The sequence below is a fragment of the Falco peregrinus genome, chromosome 6, assembly GCF_023634155.1.
Source record: "Falco peregrinus isolate bFalPer1 chromosome 6, bFalPer1.pri, whole genome shotgun sequence".
NCBI classification, from domain to species: domain Eukaryota; kingdom Metazoa; phylum Chordata; class Aves; order Falconiformes; family Falconidae; genus Falco; species Falco peregrinus.
Window position 1 is genome coordinate 81086970 of NC_073726.1, and position 24095 is coordinate 81111064.

The following is a 24095-nucleotide window of genomic DNA, read 5'->3' on the forward strand; positions in this document are numbered from 1 at the left end:
CAGCAGCACCAGGTGGCTTGGGCCGGCCGCCCCCCCAGCTCCTAACGCTGCGGCCGAGGCAGACACCGCCTCTGCGGGAGCGAGGGGTGGGGCGGCGCGGCGCGACGAGGCGGGCCGGCCCCGGGAGCCTTCTGGGAAACGTAGTTCGCGCTCCCGGCGGGGCGGGGACCAATCACGGCGCCGCGTCTCTCCCCACCCCCCCACCCCACCCCCCGCGGGCCTCTGGGAGTTGTAGTTTTTCCCGCCCCCATCTCGGCAGCGGGCAAGGGTGGCGGGGCCCGGCAAGGCTGCTCTTCCCAGCGCGCACCGCTCTGCCGCCGCTCCCCGGCCCGCCCAGCGCGGGGCGGGGCGGGCGGCTGTAAACAAACAGGGCGGCGGGCCATGGCGGCGGCTGCGGGCCGCGCCGGGGCACTGTGAGTGCTGGTGTCTGTCGGGGCGGGCGGCTCCGGTGTGCTCCCCGTGTGGGGCTGGCGGCACACATGGATGACAGCAAGGTAAGGGGCTGCGGGGCCTGGCAGGGCCTGGGCTCAGTGTGGAGCCGAGGGCAGGCGGTGAGGCGGCGCCTTGGTGCGGGGAGGCCGGGGAGCCCTCCTGCCGGTGGGTTCAGGCTCCAAGCGGTGTGATGTAAACACCCACAAAGCCCCGTCACGGGTAATAGACAGGGAACTGCGAGTGAGGTGAGTGCTCCCGCTAAAGGCTTTGGAAGTAAACTTCTCTGAAATCTTCTCCGGAAGGCCTGTGGTTTCTGCCGGCTGGAAGGAGGGGTTGTCCCCAATCTATCCCGCTGCCCCAATGCAGCACAGTGCTTGGATGCTGCTTCAAGTTTTTCCTTAAAGCTCCAGACACAGGCCAAAGGCCAGATACAGACCAGTGCTCTGGTGTGGTGTGGTGGGCCATGCTCCTGTAGCACCCTGAATTTCTTAGATAAATAGGCAGCGTGGACGTGTGGTAAGGTGCTAGGGTAGGAGCTTGGGTTGCAGCCTTATAATGGGTGTTGGTGCTTTGATTCTTCCTGCATTTTCATTTGAGAATGGCACAGTGGCATCCCTGAAGGTACAGGTCTTCCATTTAAGTAGAGCAAAACAGCAGGTACACAAGGAACACCTCTTCTGCCTGCTTGCACCAGGGTGCCCCTAAAGCAGCACCTACAGGACTGAGAAAATAACTGCTGTGTCTGCTCAGTGCAGTGTCTTGCATTGAAACTCCCAACTGTGTTTGGGTATTTTAGCTCATTAGGGTGGCGGTTATGGTAGTACCCTGGATTTTGTGCTAGAGATAGCTTAAGTTCCCAGGAGTGAGCTAGGTGAAACCACACTTGAGGTGCACTGTGAGGCAGCAGTCTTCTGACTCATAATAAATTATGAGCTTAGCTTGAATATTAAAACTGGTCATGTTGTGGTCATGTGCCTGTGGTACCTTATATGTTCTCAAGCTACCTGGTTTTCTTCCCACTCAAATTTTACTAAAACAAAATTGCAATGCCTGTGCTGATCTGCCTTAATTCAAAGAGGGGAAAAATACTTGTAATTTCTTAGGGAATAAACATAAGAATCTTAGAAGTGATTGATACTTTGGCAGTACAAAGAGTCTACAGAATTGATTGTAAGTATATGAAAAGTTTATGATGATTTGCCAATTCGACATGTATACTTTTTGGTTTTATCGAGGTCTTGTCTGAAATCTGCAAAGGAGGGTGGGGGAAATCTGCATCACTGAAGTCAACCAAATGCTCACAACTGTGAGAACTGTATCAAAGTTTATGTAATAAGGGCAGTAGTTTAGAAAATCCAGAAGATGTAATTCTAGAGGCATGTATTGTTCGTCAGTATTAGCTGATCTGTATCTCCTTTAGTGTTAAGAATGCTTTGTTTCTCCTGTATCAGAATTAACTTATTTGTAACAGATAACTTTTGGATTTTTCATTTTTAAAATTTTTGGTCTCTTGTTGTCTTGAGTTCTGATAATCTGTAGGTTTTTTTCTGAAACCTTTTTGGACACATTTAGTAAATTTTTTTTACCCAGTCCGTAAGACAAGTCTTTGCTCTTAGAAAAATTGATGTCAAGTGAATAGAAAAAAAAAAAGGCAGATTGGAATATTTACTTTCCTTATCTTCAGTCTCAACTAAAGTTTTTTTAGTATGGCATTTTTATTTAAAACTTACTGCTGCAATACTTGTGAGAACAGTGGCATTGAAATGGGTCTTGCCCTGAACTAACTGGGTGCGGCTGTACCTAAGGAAAACTTTAAAACTCTTTGTAATCTCAGCAGGTTTTTTGTTGGGTAATAATATGGGGTGGTATGGGATCCTCATATGTTCTACTTAAAATAGATGATATTAGTCATTAAGTGCCTGCTGCTGTGGAAGGCTTTGCTGTAGTTGTTTTGAAGGGCTGTGGTTCCTTTCAGAACAAGTTCATGAGGCTGCAGGTTGCCCTAAGGGTTTGGTGGCTCCATTTAAAAGATCCCATTTCTCTTAGGAGGGCTCTTCCCATTGCATGTTGCTCAGCCAGGGTGAGGCAAGCACTATTTATACTTCATTTTATAGCCAGAGTGGTCTTACAGCTTGAGCCAGAATGTCCTAGAGGTCTTCTAAAAGTTCCACCGAGTCACGTTTTCCCCCTTATTGAGAGGGTTGGCCTGCCTGATCAGTCTTATCTGTAAATTGCACAAGTGTGACTGTGAAAGGAGTTTCCCTGCAAAAGCTGAGATAACTGAATTGCATTAGCAGTGAAGTAACCATTCTATAGCTGCATACACCCAATTTCAGTGTTTTCCTTCATCTGTGTGACATAATGTAGAGTTGGGCTTGCAGGCTGTAATGTTTTCCCTAATTCTTAGTGCACTATAATATAGCCTTACCCAATTTAAGAGAGCATTAGAAAAAAGGTTAATTGTAACATATTCCTCAAAACAGGAAGAATTAGTAAGAAATAAAGGGAGAGAGAGCATATCTGAGCATGAGATCTAGAAAATGTAGAATGTGTCATTCTTAATCTTGGCAGCGGAACATAGTAATTGATTACTTTTCTGAATCGGAATGAAAATTTAGTAAAGTGCACCCAACAACTTTTTAAAGTGCCTTGCCTACCTCAAGGCAGCTGCTCAACTATGTGTTGGATATACAAAGGAATGTAAGAAAGCAGGCTTAAGAAAACCTTTTGTTACCCAGTTCTGATGACAGTGAAACAGTCCACTCTTCAGATTTTTAAAAGAGTAGATGTCAATCTCTTATACTTGTTTTAATTCCAGGTTAGTTTCTCAATTTTGAACAGACTGGTTCTTGGTTCTCAGCTTTCTTTTGCTTGTAAATAGCTGCATCCTCTAAATGGAAGAAGCAAATTCCTTTATACTTTCATCCCCCCAGACACTTGGCTGTCGAAAGCCAAGCCGAAAGCCAGGTCTCCAGCTCAGATCTTTTGCTTTTCATCAGGCTGGTCCCATGGCCTCGGGCAAGGATGTTAGTCTTGAGGTCTCACTACTTCTAAACTTCCACAAACTTGCAATGCGTGAAGTGAAAGAAAAGCCTTTAAATAGGTGAGGTCTGAATGTTTCCAGGTGTTAACCGAGTTTGAAAAAGCAAGCCCTCAGGAAAACAGTTTGTATGGAGCATTTATATTTATGGATTGAGCATCTGTCAATGTCTTGCTCTGGTGTTCATACAGCCTTTCCATTTCGGGGGAGCACTTGATGTTAGGGGAAGGGAAATTCCACAGCAAAAGGCAGCACACAAGGAGTTGTGCTGCTTTCTGCGCTGCCCAGCTTTGAACCATCAAATACCCAGTTGTGTGTGATCCCAAGTCATAATTATGGGGGTGCAGGTGTCCCTTGGAGGGAGTGTGGGAGCAAGTCAGATGTGAAATCTTGTGCTTAAAATAGAGAGCTTGGTGGGTCTTTATTAATGAGATGTCCTCTAGCACATCTCTGCCTGTGACCCTTGCTGTTGTAGGTGACCAGGACCACAAAGAGAGGGACAATCTCCCAGCAATCCTGGAATCCACTCTGAGGAATGCTTTCAACACCACAGCAGGGACTGAGAGCTAGTGTGGAGAGCAAAGCACAGGATGTGTTTTCATAATGACCTCAGTTGTTACGGAGGTGGGTTACTATGTTTTCACCCTTCAGGGCTTTTTCACAATACGCAGGTTTGCACAGTGCTGGAGGAGTCTTCCACCCAGGATAGTGTCCAAATGTAAAGTGTTCTCATTACTGCTTGCTTGGAAGTATAAAATAGCTTTGGCTATAATTTGAGATGGGCAATTTCACATCATCAAATGTTTTAACAAGTTGCTGCTCAGCATCGCTCAGATGATATGTCTGCTTCCTCACATTTGCAATAAGGAAGTAAAATGGATAAGCTTAAATCCTATAGAACAGCTAGAACAGTTTTATTTCATTGTTGCAGTGAGCTGGGAGGATGTATGTGGTAGTGTTAGTTGACTATCCCTGTTGCCTGCTTCAAGCTCTAACAGAGATAGGTTTAAAGACGTGCCTGGGTTCTGTTAGTGTAAGCCAGGAGAACACATGTGGCATGTTGGTGGATGTGCTTCCATACATGAGTCTGTGAGTCCTTCCTGGTGGAAGAGGAGGACTCTTGCCGGTTGAGTGGTAAGGTGGCATCTGGGTGATTGCTGCACAGTCTTAAGTAGCAATGCTTGCCCTGAACCTTAACACTTAGGCACTTGTGGATGCCTGTGTAACACTTCATGAAAACCTGATATTTATTCCTAGCTTATGTGTTTTTTTTAAATAGACATTTCAGCAAAGATAATCTTTAGCACAGATGTGTAAAGAAGACTACATTCTTGGTACATTAATCGCTTCATATGATTAGAGTTTTAGGATTAATTTCTGTTGACATATCTGCTTAAGACTTAGAAAATGTTTGTTCACTAAATAATAGCTTGCATTTTTGGATCATTATTGAAGGCATTTTGTCTTCCAGTGAAAGTTAACTAAATAATCTGTGTGAAGCATATAAAATATCATTCAATGGAGGAATAACTGATATATTTTCTAGCTGGGTTTTATACTGCTGCTGTCAATGGTATGCTGTGGCTTAGCTGATAAGGTAACTTCCTTTTTATTAGGAGACCTGTGACTAACTTGATTTGATTACTGATCTTGAGAAAATGTATGCAAGTGTGAACAAATTCCTTCCTCTACTGTAATAAATGCAGAACTTGGGCTTTATTTTTTGCTAATCACTTTTATAGTTTTATATCAATTCTGTAGATGATAGTCAGCTCCATGCTAAGTTAAATTCTGCATACCTGTACCTTCAGCCACTAATGTAACCAAGAGTCTGCTCAAGATGGTTCCTTGAGCTGGATCTTGGGTACTGGTTGATGGAGCACTTGAGAGCTACTTGTGTCAGTAAATGAACTGAGAGCTGCTGGATTCTGAACTGGTCAATGCGATCAGCGTTGATGATCAGTAGTGGTGAACTGTGCTTCAGATAGTCTTATTTTAATCTTCCAAGTTGATCAAAACCTGCAGATGTCACAGTGAGGCCACCTTTATCACAGTCTTCTGAGTGGCTCAGTTCCTTGTGATGTGAATCCTGGTAGCAGTATTATATATGTGTCCCCTTCCTAAGGAGGTCCTCTCCATCACACAATCTGGTAGTGTTTTTGTAGAGAACTACTGAATCCCTCTAATCTGAGGGCGTTTTATACATCAGGGCAAGTAACTGCAGCTATTTCCAATTCCAGATCAAGTAATTTTGTACTTGAACACTGATGTCAGGCAAGAATGATGTTAAAGATCTAAGTACTGTATTAAAAAGGGAAGGAGTTATGTTCTTCTATTTTCTGAAGTCTGAGTGAACTGAAATAGGAGCTTGGTCAGATTTCTGACAAATGCATGTCATAATTAATATTTCTATGACACATTTTATGATTAATATTGTTCTGGGTCTTGATTAAATATGACTTCCTGAAAAAAACCAAATCCCTACTGCTGAATGCTAATAGATCACATCCCTTTATAAGTTCTGGAGGAATACAAAGGGAATTAAAAAGTGTTTGCTTGCTTGTTTCTTTTCTTGGTCTGCTGCCATGTTCAACATCAGCTAGCACTTCTGCTTTGTCTTCTTTCTGTCACATCAGCATAGCAACTGAGTAGGCAAACATGACTAGAAGCCAGGCAGATAATGTGGGATGGTGGCTGTCCTGGTTTCAGCTGGCATAGAGTTGATTTTCTTCTTGGTAGCTGGTGTAGTGCTGTGTTTTGGATTTAATATGAGAATAATGTTGATAAAAGACTGATGTTTTTAGTTATTGCTAAGTACTGTTTATAGTAAGTCAAGGACTTTTCAGGTTTTTAGGCCCGGCCGGCAAGAAGGCTGGAAGGGCACAAGAAGCTGGGAGGGCACACGGCAAGGACAGCCGACCTGAACTAGTCGAAGGGATGTTCCATACCGTAGAATGTCACACTGAGTATATAAACTGGGGGGAGTTGGCCGATGCCTGCCAATTGCTGCTTGGGGACTGGCATCGATCAGCGAGGAGTGAGCAACTGTATTGTGCATCACTTGAGTTTTGGTTTTTTCCCCGCTTTTGGGTTCTATTCCTTTCTCCCCCTCTCTCCTTTTCATTGCAATTGTCATTGTTATTTTATTTTGTTTCAGTTATTAAATTGTTTTTGTTTCACCTCATGAGTTCTACCTTTTTCCAGTTCTCCTCCCTATCCTGCCTGCAGGGTGGGGGGAGTTAGCAAGTGGCTGCTTGGTACTTAGCTGCCAGCTGGCGTTGAAACATGACAGTGGCAAAGGATTTATCAGGCCTTTTTTTTTCCCCAGCTGGGTTGCTTGAGGTTACAGAAGGAGCTTGTAAATATTGGTGAGGAAAAACTTTTAAGGATGCAGGATTCGATTAAATTGCTTACCAAACTAGCTGTGCAGGGTGATGCCTAACTGTATGGTGCACTCCACTTCAGAAGCCACAAAGACAGTATGAGCCTTTTGGGATGGTGTGAAGGCAGATTATTAGAGTCTTAGCACTTAAAGTCTGAGTTAAAAGGGAAGGAAGCTTTTCATTATTTCCATAGTCCTGGTGGTTAGAGCATTAGAAAGCAATGACCCAAGAGGTACAAGCCATTTTCCTCCCATAAGAGAGCTTGCGTGCAGGGCTGCTGCAGTGGTAAAAGATCTTGGGGGAGAGAGAGCAATTAGCATACCAATCTGTAGAATGCTCTCTAGAGTGACTAATTGATAATGGTGGATCCAGGGTGCATTTGCAATGTGCAGAGCAGTCTACACCAGCGTCTAGTTTCCTTACAGATTACAAAGTGCCTTTAACAGGTTTATGTCCACATCACTAGATTTGTCTGTAAAAATACACTTTTAAACTCAAGAGTTTTTGTAAGCTCAACTTGATTTCTTACTGGCATAGAGATAGACTTTCTCGCCCTTTGTATGTTTTCTGTGTTGATGTGACCCCCTACCTTGAAAAAAAGGCACCAGCTGCATATAAACATACATGAGATGCTTTAAAATAACAGGTCCTTAAAAAGAAATTATTTTGTGAGGTTGTGGTGTTGGATGGATTTAACTGCTGTGAAGCTGTGCTGCTTGTGAGTGCTTTTCATTGCCAGTGCCTGCCCCAGATGCTGGCTGTGGAAAGGTTGGGTGCTCTTTGCCCGTGCTTTAACTTGCTGGTTGTGAGAAACAATGTGGTAGCAACTATTCACCTGCCTGATGTTCTGGTGAAAGAGGATGGCAGTGACATGCTCCTGTGCAGGACTAAGACTCAAGCTGTTATTTTGTCTTGGTGCAGCAGTATGTGGTGTGCTGGGGCTCTTGAGAGCCAGGTCACTCTTCTAGAGGGTCAGAACGGAGTTGCAAAGGTTTTTTAAGAGAGCTGGAGTGTATGTCTCTACAAGACCTCACCTAGCTCTTGAAGTCAAAGGTATACTTCAAACTACCTTGCATTGGCACAGAAAAGTCTCAGGCGGTAGAAGTCTTTGAGAACTGAAGTACTTTGGCTGTAGTGTATAATGTAATATTCAGAAATCTTTCAAGTGCAAGTAGTAATAGCAAATTGTGAGAGCCTACATCCCCTCCTAGGGAGACGATGTTTATTTCTGACTCCTGCTGAGCTAGGAGTTTAAATCACAGCACACATGAGTGTGGTTCCATGGGAGGACAGAGCTATGCTTGTCATGCCTGCAAGGGGACAGGCACTTTCCTTTCTTCGGAGCTTATTTCCCTCTTGGCCATGGCTGGTTGGTTTTATCCTGCCTTGGTGAATATAGGGTCTGAACAAGAAGATCATACGGAGGCCACCTTGGTGGAGCGAGTGGATTACTCAAACTGTATTAAGCAGTTCAAATGTAAGAGAGCTTGATATTTTTTTCTTTGCTGTTCTAACTATATTGTGCTCATTTCATTTCATTATCACTAGATGTCCATTAAGTACTTTCTGCTCCTCAGTTTGCTTGTGGTAGGCAGCTACACCTGAATAAACTAGGAGGGGCAATATAGAGAGGGTAAGATTATGTTGGCATGTGATTATTGACTCACTTTCCAAGGGAAAAAAATGGCTCAATTGTATGATCTTTTTTTTTCCTTCATTCTAGCACATCAATTCACTATGTTACTGTTTTTAGCAGCCTGCTAAGTTTGTAGAACAAGTGGCTTTGATTGTCAAAGCTGACTTACTTGGTAGCATCACACAGTAAAAAGTGCCTTTTTTATGATGAACTCTAGTTTGAACAGTGTCTGTTAGAAAGTCTCATCTACATACAGTATAGTGAAACACTAAGCCAGCAGTAAAAATTCTTGTATGTAGGTGTGTGTGTTAGGTGTGTTTCACCACACCCCCTCCATTCAAACAGTGTGGTCAGAATGCAAATAAAGAGAAATCCTCACTTCAGAGGGGAGACGGGGTGTGTGGCTGATGTAATGCTTACAGGGCGATACACCAGCATGCTGAGTTTCAGGCTATGTTTAAGGCTTTCTTGTGCCATGCTCTCATGTTAAGAGTAAAATATTTGGGTTGGGAAGCACAGAGTAAACATTGAGGAAACTATTCCTTTTTTTTATTATTATTTATTTGTAGTGAGAGAAGCTTTCAGATCTGTTTCTTTTTTTAAAAAAAAGACACACAAAGAGGGGAAAATTATTGCAAAACCTGCACTTCATAGGAAAAGAAACTAGGGGGTTACATTTCTGCAAAGGAGATGTAAATTAGGCACAGGGAGAGTTGAACATCAGCATAGGTTGCATGAGGAGATGCAAGGAAACAGTTTTCCAGATTGTGTAATCATGTTTTGAAGGTAAACATGGCCAGAGTGGTTAGGTATAGCTGGAGCAGAAGCAGCAGAGGTAGGACTCGGTGTAACTGAGTTCCCTGTTTAGTAAAAGTCCTCAGAAGATTCCTTTGAAAGAAATTGGGACTGAAGAAGCTCAGATGGCTAGTGAATAATTCCGACAAGTTGCATCTTTACAGTAGGCTGAACCTGCTCATTTTATTACAGCAAACTAAATTTTGGATGCCGTTGATATAAATCAATTATTATTTTTTTTATTCCAAATCAGTGTTTAACTCCATAATATAATATTTCTAGGGCTGGCAAGAATTAGGGCAGGGGTTGTTGTTAGTATAAAACCAGTTTCACTACAAGTTGACTGTCATCTTGGTCCTCTCAATGTCCCAGATATCCTCCTAGATAGCTGAAGTACTGGGGAGGCCAGAACCAGACACACTACAAGAGAGAAATGGAGGCACTGGAGAGAGTCCAGCAACAGGCCACTAAGATGAAGAAGGGACTAGAGCATCTTTTCTATGAAGAAAGGCTGAGAAGGCTGGGATAGTCTAGTCTGGAGAGGAGAAGGCTCAGGAGATCTCATCAGTGTGTACAAATACCTGTATTTGTAGGGGAGGGTGTAAAGAAGACTGAGACAGGCTCTCTTCAGTGGTATCCATTGCCAGGACCAGAGGCACTGGGTACAGACTGGAATACAGGAGGGTCCATCTGAATATCAGGAAATGTTTTTTTTACTGTGAAGCTGACTGAGCACTGGTAGAGGTTGTCCAAGGGCTTGTGGAGTCTCCTTCCTCTGAGATATTGAAAAGCCTTCTGGACACAGTCCTGGGCAGCCAGCTCTAGGTAACCCTACTTGAGCAGTGGAGGGTGGACCAGGTGACTTCCAGAAATCCCTGCCAACCTCGACCATTCTGTGGAGCTCCTCCAAACCAGATTAGTAGCATTTACAATAGGACTGCTTAAGCACTGACTTCACTATGAAATCATATCCCTCTCTTTTGTTTTTGATGCTTTCACTGAAGACTTCATACATCACCCCCCATATTTCTTCTGTGGCTCCAGAATCAGTGAAAGTATATGCAAGATTATCTGCTTGAGATACCTGGTAGGCACAATGACATGGTTATAGCATTAATTTTGCAGAATAGGATCTTTACTGTACCCTTGCTTTCCAGGTGGTTGGAGGCAAGGTAAAGAAACCAGGCAAGCGAGGTCGTAAACCAGCCAAAATAGACTTGAAGGCAAAACTTGAAAGAAGTCGTCAGAGTGCCAGAGAGTGCAGAGCCAGGAAGAAGCTGAGGTACCAGTACCTGGAAGAGCTGGTTTCAAGCAGAGAGCGAGCCATCTGTGCTCTCAGAGAAGAGCTTGAAATGGTAAGAAACTATCCTTTAACTTAACCCTCAGTATTATTTGGGACCTGTCCTCATGGATTCTTGAAATCACTGTGACTGAGAGTGGGACTTGGCTAGCTGTAAGGTATCAAAACATCAGTAACAGATGCATTCAGCTGTTTGCCTACTTTGCGTGTTGAATATGAACTTCATGTTGCAAGTTATCTGCTGGTTTTGAACTGGAAGCAAGCAGAGCAAATGCCATTGCATAGGAGCCTGTTGTCTCTGAAATGGTTGTTTTGGAAAACCTCTGACAGAGGTAGAAAGAGGTAGAGGGTGGAGATGTATTAAAATATCAAGGGGAACATATATCCACTGTGTGTCACTGCTTCCCACAGACCTTTGTCTCTGTTGGGGAGGTTGATTCTTGTAGGATGTTCTCTGTGTAGATGGTTGCACAGCTGCCCTGTGTTCCAGCACGTATAAGGTGGGTAACTTGGCCAAATAAACTGCATTAACTGAAGAAGAACGTTTCATCTGCAAATAAAGACTCGACTCCTTGGTGGTACTGAGATGCCGTTGAAATTTCACTGGAGTTGAGGATATTGCGTTGACCTTGCATTAAGTTTGTTTAAATAGTCAGGGCTAATCACCACAAGTGAATAAGGTTAGGATTGGGTGGAAAGTCAGCTAACTGACCACAGGTGTGTTGGTGTGCTTCAGGGTTTGCCAATGAAGAATATAAAATGAGGGAACTAGGAATAAGGCACATGTGCTGTAGCCATGCCTTGCACAATCAGAAAGGACGTCTTAATAGTCAGTCAGCCCGAGAGTCATGTGAAATATTTGTTTTTAAAAGGCCATGAACTGGAACGGTATTCTGGCATGCCAGCAGCGAGAAAATGCACAAAGTGTTCCATGTTGTTTAATAATTACAGTATTCTGTCTAGTACTGCCACTGAGTAGCAGTTTATTGACTGAAACAGGATTTACTGAAGCAGGTATGCAACCATGGACACGTGCTTAGCTCATTAGGGCTCTGCAGTTTTGCAAGAGGCTTCAGCCCAGTAAATTCAAACCTTAAATGAATATACCGGAAGGTAAAGATTACAGCTCTGTTTTGTCTGCTAATGTGATCCTGGCTGTTTGCTAATGCCTAATGTGTTTGCGTGTTTCAGTACAAGCAGTGGTGCATGGCGATGGACCAAGGGAAAATCCCCTCTGAAATAAAAGCCCTGCTAACTGGAGAGGAGCAAGGCAAAGCACAGCAGAACGCGACCAAACTTGCCAAGGCTGGGAAGACAGAAGCAAACAGCAGCAATCCCTGTAAGTATTCAGCTTATGGTTAGTTCCTATTTTATTACATCTTTTGTGGTGTAGGAGGGTGGCTGTGGTGTAGGAAGAAACATAAGGATGTGCTTTTGGGCACAAATAGTTGATTGAAGTAGCGAGCTTAGTGGGTGGTACAAAGGCTCTGTGTAATGTTTACATGGACAACACAGAAATCGCACTAGCTAGGAAGCGGGACGGTTATTTTAAAAGACAACTCAATCCTTGTGTTTCACCAAGGCCTGTGGTGACCTGTCAAGACCTGAGACCTTAATCTTTTACAACATTTTTTTTTTTCCTAATGCAAGGTAAATGGAGCACATAAAACATAATTGAATTTTTAAAACTCCATCAAGAAAACATTATTCTAGCAGCAAGCACTCAAAAGGGAGAAATGCTTGACTTGAGATTTCCTGTAGTCTTCTTCCTGCCTCATTTGTGCTTGTCCAGGGAATGTAATAAGTTTCTTCTAGGAATTGAAACGTGAAAAGATCATGTGATATAAAGTCATATTCCTGATATGTACATGCAAAGGAACAGAGTTAAGGTGTAGCATGGGCAATTCATTACCTTACATCTTCTAATCTTGTAATATTGCATGCTACAGGTTAAATTACACTTTACTGTACATTTTTTAAAACAGCAATTCCTAGCTTTCTGTTTTTAGGAAACAGTGTGAAAACCACATGTGTAACTGTAACAGTCTTCCTCCATGGTGCATCATTCACAGGAGGCCAATGCAGAACCTTCTACACTGCAGCAGCAATAGCTTGGTAGCTAGCAGAAGAATGCTGTTGTGAGAGAAGTGGATGCATCCCCAGATGCAGGGGGAAGGATCCCAGTCCGCTGTCTTCTCTTTGCTCCTCCCCACATGAAACTCTTTGATTGCAGTATTCGTAAGCCTGCATGGAGTGGGGCTTTTGGGGTAACAGGTGTTTGTGCGAGTGGAGCCTTGTTCTTCCTTTCTCTACACCACCCTCCCCAAATACAGCTATGTCAGCTTTTGGTCATTCCAAATAAGAGACGGGGGCTGCTTTTGTGTCAGAGCCCAGAATTACACTGGCTTTGTGGTTGGTAACTGTCATGGGAGTCGGTGAAGTTCTGTAACGTAAAAGCAAAAGGAGGATCTTTTATCAGCTCGGCTAAAGCCAAATGGAGTATCGTAGGTCGAGGAGAAGGGACTGATTCAAAAGCTTTCAGTAAGTAAGTTTAAAGTAATGCAATTTGTAACCTAAATAAAGATCTCTGCATCCTTTTATAATGCAGCATGTCTCTTATGTGATTGGGACTCTTGAGAGAGGTACTAGATACATTCCCTGCTTTTGTCCATACTTCTTTTTCAGGATGTATCTCCTGCCCCCCATGCTCCTGGTAAGATAGTCAAAGCATGTCCCTCCACCTTGCTTCCAGCAGTGGAACAACTGCCATCTCCTCCCACCAATTGTGCTCTGCTATCTTTCTGTATCTACCTACACCTTGGGCCCTAGTATCTTTCTATGTAACTTAATATGAATTCTGCTGTGCTATCCTGGTTTCCCAGCCAAAGATAATGCCAAAAACAGGTAGCAAAGAAAACAAGTTGCATCAGGTTGTTTTTTTTATGATGAGAGGTGATGACAAAAGTCTTGCAGGCTGATTTACTCATCCCAGATATTGACAGATAATTTGTCGCTTTCCTTAAACCGCTCTTTCTCCTGAATATGCTTTTTGCATTTATGTGATGCAATGTGGAGAGTGGAGCTCTCATGATTTTCAGTGGGGGTTTTGCTTGCTTATTCCGTTTTGTTTGTGATAATGTCTTTCTCTGTATTTTATGAAATGCATGGAACATTTTTTAATATTATGTTTTCTTCTTCGTTTCATAGAATAAATATTATAATGAATGACTTTGCTAGACTGAATGTTGCCTTCTTTTTGAGCTAATTGGGTCTGTTTAGGCTTATGTCAATTCAAGGTTAGTTGAAAGCACTGAAAATAATAGTGCCATATTTCAGTGTACAGCACGGTTGTTTTCAGAATTCCATTCTGAGTGCTCATATATTAATCTTTAAGGCATAGTTTAAAGTTTATTCTATAGACCCTCCACTCATGTACTTGGCTAGCAATTGATAGTAATGTTGCATAGACATGGAAAAATAGGAAAGGTTAAGTAACACTGAAGCAGAGATGGGGAGGATACAAGGGTTGCCCCCCCTTCCCCCTTCCTTATAATCTCTGAACTGCAGTTTGTCCTAAAAAATAGAACAAAGCCAACCCATAAGTTTTGGGATAGTTGTCACTGTTGAATGCTTGTGTGTCCTTTCTCTGAATTTTCTGGAGGAGGAAAAACCACCCTAGGCCAAATGTCCAGAACTATAGTCTGTGAACCTTGCAGTTGGATTGTGTAACATAATCATGTCAGAAGTGTAATACATTATTTTTTGTTAGAATTAGACTTATGCATCTACTTTCAGATGTAAACTATGTATTGTAATTAAACATGTATTTCAAATGTTATGTTTATACTTTGTGTCTTTCTGAACTGGGGATGTAGAAAATGTGCAGAAGAGTGGTGTGACCAGAACAGTTCCACTCAGCACTAGGTAATGTGGCAAACACAGCTCTCATCTCGCCAGAAATACTTCACTTGCTCTCCTCCTCCACTCTTTCTTTGTTTCACTTTCTGTGATGCCAAACAAGAAGCTTCTCAGGAGTTACATTTTCTTTTATGGAGGAAATGGAGAGGTGGAATTTCTCATTGTGATGAGCAACAGTTTTCATCTGTTCCCCGTCATGGTGGCTTCTGCTTCTTGGCTTAGCCAGCTGTTGATGTTACAGGATTGTGTTTGGCAAGCCTGGGCCCAGCTCTGTGGCACAAATAGTGGCAATCATGTTGTAACAGGTTTTTTTGTGCTTCATGCAGATGGGACAGGAGGCATGTTACAGCCTACATCATCTTAAATGGTTTCCTTGTTTGTCCTGTAAGCCAAAATATGCGTGACACCTAGTTAGAGGCTCTAACTGCAAGTTTCCAACCTTCTCCAAATCCTGTAGCTCATTTTGAAATGTAGGTTTCTCGGCAACAAGCATTTGCATCTGTGACTTCCATCACATGGCAGATTATGCTATGTTATAAATGTTGTGGCCTTAGATGGATCTCAGAGTCCTTTATTTTGGAGTTTGAAGTTTTGCAGTTCCTCTTGAAAACTAAGAAATATTTGTGATTAATTTGCTACTTTGATGCTTACAGCCTTCACGTCCACTGAGGTCGCTCCTAGAAGTGATACAGGCAGGTTCTCTGGCCAGGAGTTTCATATAGTACCCTGAATAATGGAGGATAGTTTAGTCTTATCCTCCCTCTGTGTAAGATGGGCACAGCCTTCCACTCATTTCTCCTGCAGTGAGTGTGTGCAGCTGGTTCTTTCTCTCAAACATCGAAGAAAGGAAAAAAGCCTGGAAATGCTTCATTTTCCCACTTGCCATGGAAATCTAATTGTCAGCTAGAACCTTTGCCCAGCTAAAGGTGGGTATCTCTTGGAAACTATCCATAGTCTTCAAAAAATGTTGTCTGTAGTAATTGGTGTTTACGACAACGCTAAAACTGTGTTACAGTAAGGTGTAATAAGACTGAACTCCGTGCTGATGGCACAAGCAGTGTACAGTTACACTAATCCTTTTGGAGAGTGTAACCTAAGCATTTACCAGATAGTGGAAACTTCATAACAAAACATGCAATAATTCTTGTGGGTTTATATACTATATGTATGCTTTGTGCATAGAATCCTGAAAAATGAAGTGGATACATTTGAGTTGTCACTTAACTGAGAAAATGTTGTAATTCTATGTAAAAAAAATAAAATCAGCCTGTTTTCATAATCTGATAGTAAGTGTTTGTCAAAGAAGCTATATTCCACTAGCTGCTTTTCAAAAGACTGTTAACTTACTGTTAACATTATTAACTGTTTTTAATGTATTAAATGAATTTCAGAAAGCTTTTCTCTTTCTTTACAGCTGAAACCCAGCTAGCTTTGCGAAAGTGTCTGTGACTGACTTGTTTTTCCTTTTTTTCCCATTTACCTTTTAGGGTGAAGATTAATCTACATCACTAATTATTCTAGTTCTTGCTGGCATCCCACGAAGAGGTGGAGATTTGATATCATAGCTCCATTTGCTACTTTCCAAGAAATCGTAATCTCTACAATTAGCTATAAAACTACTGTTAATGTAAGGACCAAATGTTTGAGACTAGTCTAAAAATGCAGAGGAATCGGAGGAAAAGCTGAAATAAGAACCCTAGTCTTGGTTATGCTGAAGAGTTACAGCATGAGTGACACAGGATCAGCTGATGTAAAAATCCCTGTTGTAGGTAGGCAAGTCAAAACACCAGCTTCTAAGTGTCCTGCTATTAGTACCACTGAGCATTAATTTCTGTGTAAGTTATGTCAATAACTGAATTTCTTGTATGACTGTTGTGAATTTGTGTGAGAAAACAGAAGCTTCTACTCCACAGTAAAATCTGAGGTATCCCGTAACGAGTAGTGCATCAATGGACTAAAATTCAACTGATGCTATATTTATGGAATGTGTAGATTTGTGTATGTGGCTAAAGAAGTAGAATTTTTAGTGCCAGTTTTGCCGTTGCCTTAAGTAATTTCTGCAAAAGCTGGTGCTTGATATTATTTATACCATTATTTGTGTTTTCTTTATCTTACTTTAAATTGTAACTAGAAAATGCTGTTGTTCAGCTAATGATTTTCAGCAACACTTCATTAAAAAAGAAACTTAAAAAAACCTAGACAAATGACTCTTGCTTTCTTTTTTCCTCCATAAAAAGCACTTGGGATGTGGAAACTTTGCTTCTTTAAGTAGTGCAAAGTTAGCCCTCCTTTTTTGTGTCTGCCTGTAATTCACAACTGGCTTAATCAATGCTGGTAACTGCTGCTTCAAGCAATTCTTGTGTATGATCTCTGTATGTTAGGGTGGGCAATGGTGACATTCCTAACTATGCTGCAGCTGATAGGTATTCTGATGATGAAATAAATACATGAATAAGTGGATTATAAAATGTGTGTTTTCAGGGACTGTTTTCAATGTGAATAGAAGTAGCTTGCAATGAAAGGTGACTTTTTTCCGTACCATCTTTCTCATGGCAACTTTCAAAATATATTTTGATGAATTTATACAGTGCTGGTGACAGCACTGCTGCATATTCCTGTGGTAGAGCATACCAGCAGTGTCCTCCAACTTCAGCATCTCCTTAATGTGGCATGCTCTGAATGCCTGCTGGTGTAAGAACAATTTGTTCCTACTCACTATGGAACATAGATCCTGCCGTGTTGCTAGGTCAGTGTTTTCTGTTTTGCATTTCTGGGCTTTTTCTTTCCTCTCCCTGTTGAAATGTACTTTTCAGTATGCATTCCTCTTTCCCTACAGAAAGAGAGTCTTCTGTGAATCTCCTTTCTTCCCCAAGTGGCCTGGCAGCTGTTTTCTAAAGCTGTCAAGGGTTCCCTTTCCAGAGGACTACATACAAGCTTGAGTTAGTTATTCTGCTGTTTCTCTGTGCCTCTGCACGCATGCTGTACCTCACCCACTGACTCACACTGAATACACCTTCTGCATTTTAAGCTTTCAGTAATGTTAAATACCCCTTCTGCACTGCAAGCTCTTGATAGTATCACCCTTTGTAGCTCAGGTCCCACTTGTTTCTCAGCCTAGCGGAAGCAGTGCTGCTATCTGCTCGCCCCAGAGCGGTTTTTTGCTTGTTCAAACATTCTTCTGTTCAGCTGTATGATCAGGAGGAAAACTGTTAGCAGACAGCAGCAGCAGGTGGCAACGATGATGATGTTCAGTTGTAGGTGTTAAGCATGTGTAGAAACAGTTCTGCTACTCACAATGTTTTAAGTCTGGTTTGTTGTGTTGGGTTTTTTTTCACTTGGAAACACTGAGGTTTAGATTATTGTTACTTGTAAAATTTAACTTCTGTAAAATTCCAGGTTGTCCAGCATGTTCACCAGCAACAGTGTTTTCAGACAAAGGGGTAAGTTCAGCTTGGGTTTAGGGACCCGAAACACTCTATCGAGCTAGGGGGGAATTAATTTGTGAGAAAGTTTTGGCCCAAAGGCCTTTATCTCACAAGCATTAGCCAGGTAAGGTTTCGTCAGAGTACATAGGATAACAGTGTTAGCTTTCCATTTAAACCTAGAAACCTGTCAGGGATCTCAGACAGAGAAAGGAGAAGGAGGTATCACCTAGATTTCTGATCAGCTAATTACTCTTGTGACAAGTATTTGTGCAAACCTTCAGAAAACTCTAGCTTGCTTACACTGCAGGGATCTGTGGATGAGAACAGAGAGCGTTACCATTCTCACTTCAGCAAGCTGCATTTCTTGTGACTTCGTTCTTAGGGTTTCTCGCCTTCCAAAATAAAATAGTAATTAGCTTTTTAATTACTAGTATATCAATGGAACCAAAGTGGATTGCTGCGGGTGTTTGAGAAACAGCCAATTAACTACTTCAGCTTTTGGGATTTACATAATCTTGTGTCTTTTTGCAGTAGCTCCTTAATGTTGTCATCTTTTCAATCCAATGCCACTGAAGGAGCGGCATTGTTAATTAAGCTGATACTGTCTGCATGTGCTGGCAGATAAAAAAGGCTGGCTGACAGCTAGGGAATGATGATGAAGGTTGTCTGTTTTAATCCTCTGCCATGGGTTTCTTGCGGAACGAGCACAATTGCAGTTCTGTGGATGTATTAATAAAAATACGTAGGCAGAATGATGAATGGCCCCTTGTGACTGCTTGTATTTACCTTGCATTTTTTTCTGAATCATGCTCTTTGCATGAATAAGACACACAATCAAAACAAATGTGCCTGTTTGATTGTGCCACAGCTTTGCCTTGGTCTGGCAGAAGTACTACCATCCGCTGTAACTTTAAAGATCACCTGTTAATATGGATTAAAATTATTTTCTTTGTTACTATAAAAACTTTTTCCCCATCTTCATTAGTATATAACTGTTTTCAGACATCAGCGAGAATTTTATAAAGTAGCAGTTTCAGGTTAATTAAACAGGTTGGAGAGAAGTGCAGAGATTATCAAGGATGCTTCTAAGTGTAATTTCTTCTATGTATGCTATTTTTCTATCATGCTTGATTTGAAGCTCTACATGGAGATGGTAAGATTACAATGGAGGATGAATACTGATGCACTCCAGTTTTATTTTCTGTTGTGGGGAGCTGACTGCTAGCCTTCCAAGGAACACGAGCTTTTATGGTCACAACTTTACTATAGCAAGGAACAGGGAAAACTCCTAGTAGTGTTTCTTTTGTAGTGATCAGGCTACAAGAAAAAAATAGTGTGGGGCCTGTGCTTGGCAGCAATCATTTGTCCTCTGGGTAGGTGACATTTGGAAGCCTGGACCCCTGCAAACTCTTCTTCTGCCCTCCAAAGAAAAATGTAACTTGAGTTGTTTTTCATTAAACAGTTAACCTAGGGTTTCAAGCTCTCTTCCTACCTGCACACCAGCTTTTCTATTCCAAATTGTTTTATAGAGATTTGTCACTTTAGCTCCCTCCTTTGAAGATTAAAATATTGTTACCTGTGTCAGAAAGTATTTTTTATATTGCTGGGGCCACTGAAGGATTGTTTTCACAAACTCATTTTCCTTTGGCTTCGATTGGACTGGACCTATTTCGAGTCAGTTTTTGTTTCTTATCTGAAAAGCAGAAACTTTTTAAACTGCTCCAACCTGATCACTTGTAACCATACACTGAAATGATACAGAAGCTCATAGCTAGCATCACTAGTATCCTTTTGTTTTGCTCCAGTGTTTGGATGAAGAATTAATATATAGCAGACTTGGGTTTTTACTTCTATTTTAGTTTTAATAATGCTAATATATTCTGTTGTGCTGCTTTCATACATGGAAATTACAGAAGTGTTTGCATGTTAAAATCTCATGGGAAGGGATTTTGTCTGATGAAGTCCCTGTGGTCTGATTTCCATTGTGATTTTTGCCTTACTGTTCCTTTTCCTTCACTCAGTAACTGCAGCTGCCCCATTTGTGACTCCCAGAACCCTGCTGATGGGCAGGGGAGACAGCTAGGCTGTGGCTGACCTTCAGGGATGCTTGCAAATTGACTGGTGAGCAAGGACATGCGCTGGCTGGCTGGTGCACTGCTCTCGGAGTACAGAGCGATGGAGGTCTCTTTTGCTTTCACTTCAAGTGGATAAGTTAGTCCAGTTAGCCCTGGATTTGTTAGTTGTCCAAACTGCATTAGCTTTGTGACTTCCCTTTCAAACTGAGTTGGAGTTGGCAAAGGGTCTTGTAAGTTGCTGATGCTGACTGACTGCAAACACAATTGCGTAAGTCCTGGTTCCCCAGCAAACCAGGCTGGTGGTAAGTCCCAAAATGAGCTTGTGTGTACCCAAGCGTCTGAAGGATTCTTGGTTCCAGTTTTACATTTTGGATCACTTTTGACCGGAGTCCATCTAAGAGAGAAGACTTCTGTGTAACCAGAGTGATTGAAGAGTCTGGAGATCGCTCTGTAAAGCTGAAATCAGCAGCTCACTTACGCTGGAATTTCAAAATTTGCAGCTGTGTTATGCTGATAAATGAAAAACCTTTTTCTTCAAGGAGTTTTATACATGTATGCACATGGGAAGTTTCTCAACAAAGGAAAAATAGATTATTTCCTCAACTAGCTCTTCTGAGATACTCTTAAAATACCTAAACTGAGAAAGTGGTTTCTGAAAGTAGCCTTAATTAAAACTGAGTATGTGAATGGTAAAAGTAGTCAGGTGAACTTGAAACCCTAGTATTCAATTTTGATGACTTTGGCTTGGAAATAGGAGCATTGCCAGTCATTTCTTACACAGCCTGTGCCTCTATAATATTTGGAAAAAATTCTCATATTCTGTCAGTTTTAAAGGTCAGACTTTTACCATCTAAAGATTGTGCATAAATTTAATTAGGATCGTAGCCTCTTGGCATAAACTCTCCTGCTGCAAGTGTATGGCAGAAGGTTTGGCACCATGGAAGCACTTTACAGGTGCCTCCTAAGAGACACCTGTGAATAGGATGTCCAAATGAAGTTATGCTCTTATGTTTCTTTTAAACCGGAGGATTGTTATTTTAAGTTAAAAGCCATGAGAAATAAAGTGTGATTTTAGGGAAATTTAGAAGAAAGCCACCCTGAGAACTAAGGTGAGAATGCTACTGGTCTTGCAATCACAAGCAAGTTGCAGGGAAAAATACTGGATGCAAGGAACAAGTTACAGAGAGTGCTTTGTAAAGGGTGAGGAATGCTCTTATTTCTAGATCAGCGTGGTGGGTGGGTAGTTGGTCTCTGTGAGGAGTTTTTTCTCTGTACAGATCATTGTTTCTCCCTTCGCCAAGCAGGACATTACCTGGGAAGACTAAAGAGAGGCAGCACCTCCCAGGAAGCTTTCTGCATGCTAATGATGAAGTTGCACCGAATTTGCCTCTGCATATGTGCAGTGTGAGCTGGATCTGTGCGAGGTTGGTGGTATCGTACATCCCATGCACGCTCTGCTCATACTGCAAAAGCCACTGCACTAAGTACATCCTTTACACTTTTGCCACTGCGCTAAATCTGCAGAGAGTTTTGGTAGACTGCCGAAAGGGTCATTTTCAATCAAAGATGTTCCTCTTGTGTCCTTTCTCATGCAGAACATCCATGTTTTGTTCATGTATTCCTCAAATACCTGAAATACAATACTCAAATATATTTCAAAGGTGTTTACTGGTGTGAAAAGATTTTCTCTAATGGGGGAAAGAGATTATTATTTCCCTTGAAGACAAAACTACAAATGCTTTGATACCTTGATAGGAATTTCTCATGACAGTTAACATGATCAACAAGCAGGAACTGGTCTTTGAAGACACAGCTAGGTGACTTGGCCATCAAAAACATTGCCTGGCTGTCAGAAGCTGGCTAGTGTTGGCATATACAGGTGGCAGCCCCTGCACGGGGGTGATGAACAGTGGTGTGGAGCAGTAGTGGAAAGGCAGCGTGTCTGCCATCGCACCCAGGATGGGACCTCTCAGGTGGGGCTTAGAAAGGTGCTGTTGTAGGCTCCAGAGCCACCTTGTACTGCATCATCCTCTCTTGAAATATTTTGAAACTGCTCTTTATATGTCTATCTGACTGTTTTCTGGCTTGTGCTGAGGTGGTGGCTGCCTTCCGCTGGCGTCCTAAGATTATGCATGGTTGAGCTCTGAAAACTTGATGCTTTGTGCCATAGGCTGGTGCTGGCAGTGCGGCTCCTGGTATGAGGGCCAAGGGCCACATCCCCAACGTCCTCCTTCTTAAGGAAAAAAGTATACAACCTCAAGACTTCATTATGAGAAAGATGTCCTGGATTAATATGAAAGACCAAGTGAATAACGTGTCAAGAGCTGTTTCAAAGTCTGCAGAAAGCCTGATGGCAGATCAGATCCAGGCAGTGCTGTGGGTTGGTAAGAAAATCAGGCCTACTCCTGCTGCAGGTACAGCTAACTGGCAAATAACCTGAAAGCTCGCTAACTCTGGATATCATTTAATCATTTTCCTTTCTGTATTTGGATCAATACAGAGAGGTATTCTGCAGAGTATGTACGGCACTGGAGATGGTAAATCTCCAGGGCTGAGGAGGAATGCTCTAGTGCCTCTGAAATAAGATAAATAATTACACCCATCTGTATGTGGCCTCTGCTCTGTAATTCTACATAGTCTCAAAAAGATTAAAGTCCTTGATCAGTCCCTCCTCCCCAAACCATGGAAACAAAAGCGTCTCTCACTCTTGTACATGCAGTGAAAAAGCTAGTGTCTGGCCAGGCATGAGACAAGGACAAATTAAATTATTTGATGATGTAATTTATTTTTTTTCTATTCCCTTGCAAATGGAGGAACAAATCAAGAGCTGTTCTAAAATGGTTGAGATGCTGGACACAAAGGAATTACTGCTGTCTGTGCCACACCTGAATTTTATCCGGGGACTGGTTGCATGGGAAAACTAAAAGACAACTTTGTGTGTGTTAGCAGTAGTGCAGAATAAATCTGTATTTTAGTTCAGGCTGCTTACCAGAAGGTGACATTTATATAACAATCTTCCAGTAGGTGTGTTATGTTTTACTAGAAGCCAGTTCAAATAAAGCTTATGTAATTTATAATGGCCTATTCCACAACACTCGCTAGGTTGAAAAGAGCCAACTAATAAAGACATATTAACTTACAGAATCACTTAGGGGGCTAATAACCCTTCCTTTGAGTGTATGGGTCTGGTTTCAATAAACTTCAAATCTGCTTTTTGTTCTTTTAAACAGGAAGGATCTGATATTGAGAAAGGCTGAGCGCTCAGAATTTCAGCTAAAATCGATGGCGTGTGTTCAACACCTTGGAAAACCAACTCCTAAATCAATGTCAATTAATTCTGAAGTCAAACTGGTTCAGTAGAGGAGACTGAAAAAATTAGGGGGGTTCTTAACTGGGCATATGGAAACTCTTAAGTCCAATTATGGGTGGTAGCCAGCTCGCTATCACCTCCGGGAGGCTGGCTGAAAAATAGGTTCAAGCAGTGTGTGTCTTTGCTTCTCACTGACCCCCACCCCTCCGCTGGAAATTTTTAAAATATGTTTAACCAAAAATCGAACTTTCTGCTGAAATAAAAAGGGGGTATGTAATTTGACAATTTGTAGTAGTAATTCCCGGGTGAAAGCCACTTAATACCAAAAGTAAATGACAGCGATGGAATTTCCACTTAAGGGGTGTCTGCTTAATGGAAAAAAAATGTTTAATGGTTGCTGCTGTGTTGTGTTCTTACACAGAAAACATTTAAGACTAAGGGGTGGATGGGCTGGAGATCCAGGAGTCCTCTTTCCCAGAACTGCTCTCTCGCGGACAGGGTTGAGGTGTGTTTGTGAATCAGGAGGTTTTGTTTGCTGAGTGCCGACCCTGCCCTAATAACTTCTGCCAGCTTCAGCCCACATCTGCACTCTGGTTTCCTTGCTTATATACATGCTCAGGGACATGCATGCCTACCCATGCAGGAGCAGTGGTTGGCATCCTCGGCACCTAACCAACCTTTCTGGGTTACAGGGGTGTCTTGAGAGCTGTATGAAGCTCCAGGAGCAGTGGTTGGCATCCTCGGCACCTAACCAACCTTTCTGGGTTACAGGGGTGTCTTG

General features: G+C 42.1%; 1 protein-coding gene across 7 annotated transcripts; it reads left to right on the forward strand.

Annotated features, from left to right (window-relative positions):
- Window positions 1-344: 344 nt before the first annotated feature.
- On the forward strand, window positions 345-23599 carry CREBL2 (cAMP responsive element binding protein like 2). Of its 7 annotated transcripts, XM_055808167.1 has the most exons (8): window positions 345-494; window positions 10444-10641; window positions 11778-11925; window positions 15309-15430; window positions 15992-19712; window positions 19960-20050; window positions 21309-22388; window positions 23235-23599. In XM_055808167.1, the coding sequence occupies exons 1-4, from the start codon at window positions 480-482 to the stop codon at window positions 15398-15400; spliced, it is 453 nt and encodes a 150-aa protein (XP_055664142.1). In that variant the 5' UTR covers window positions 345-479; the 3' UTR covers window positions 15401-15430; window positions 15992-19712; window positions 19960-20050; window positions 21309-22388; window positions 23235-23599. The 7 variants fall into 7 exon arrangements, with proteins under 7 accessions (XP_055664142.1, XP_055664143.1, XP_055664148.1 ...); XM_055808166.1 differs by lacking the exons at window positions 19960-20050; window positions 21309-22388; window positions 23235-23599 and adding an exon at window positions 3948-4096 and having other exon boundaries at window positions 346-494; window positions 15992-16704; XM_055808168.1 differs by lacking the exons at window positions 15309-15430; window positions 15992-19712; window positions 21309-22388; window positions 23235-23599 and adding an exon at window positions 3948-4096 and having other exon boundaries at window positions 19951-20043.
- The last annotated feature ends 496 nt before the right edge of the window (window positions 23600-24095 follow it).

What these genes read in the sequence shown, in the direction of transcription:
- CREBL2 (XM_055808166.1), top strand. Translation starts at nt 4,076, where the DNA reads ATGACCTCAGTTGTTACGGAG. An exon ending in TGACCTCAGTTGTTACGGAG is followed by an intron (nt 4,097 to 10,443) that starts GTGGGTTACTAT and finishes CTTGCTTTCCAG; the next exon opens with GTGGTTGGAGGCAAGGTAAA. An exon ending in TCAGAGAAGAGCTTGAAATG is followed by an intron (nt 10,642 to 11,777) that starts GTAAGAAACTAT and finishes TGCGTGTTTCAG; the next exon opens with TACAAGCAGTGGTGCATGGC.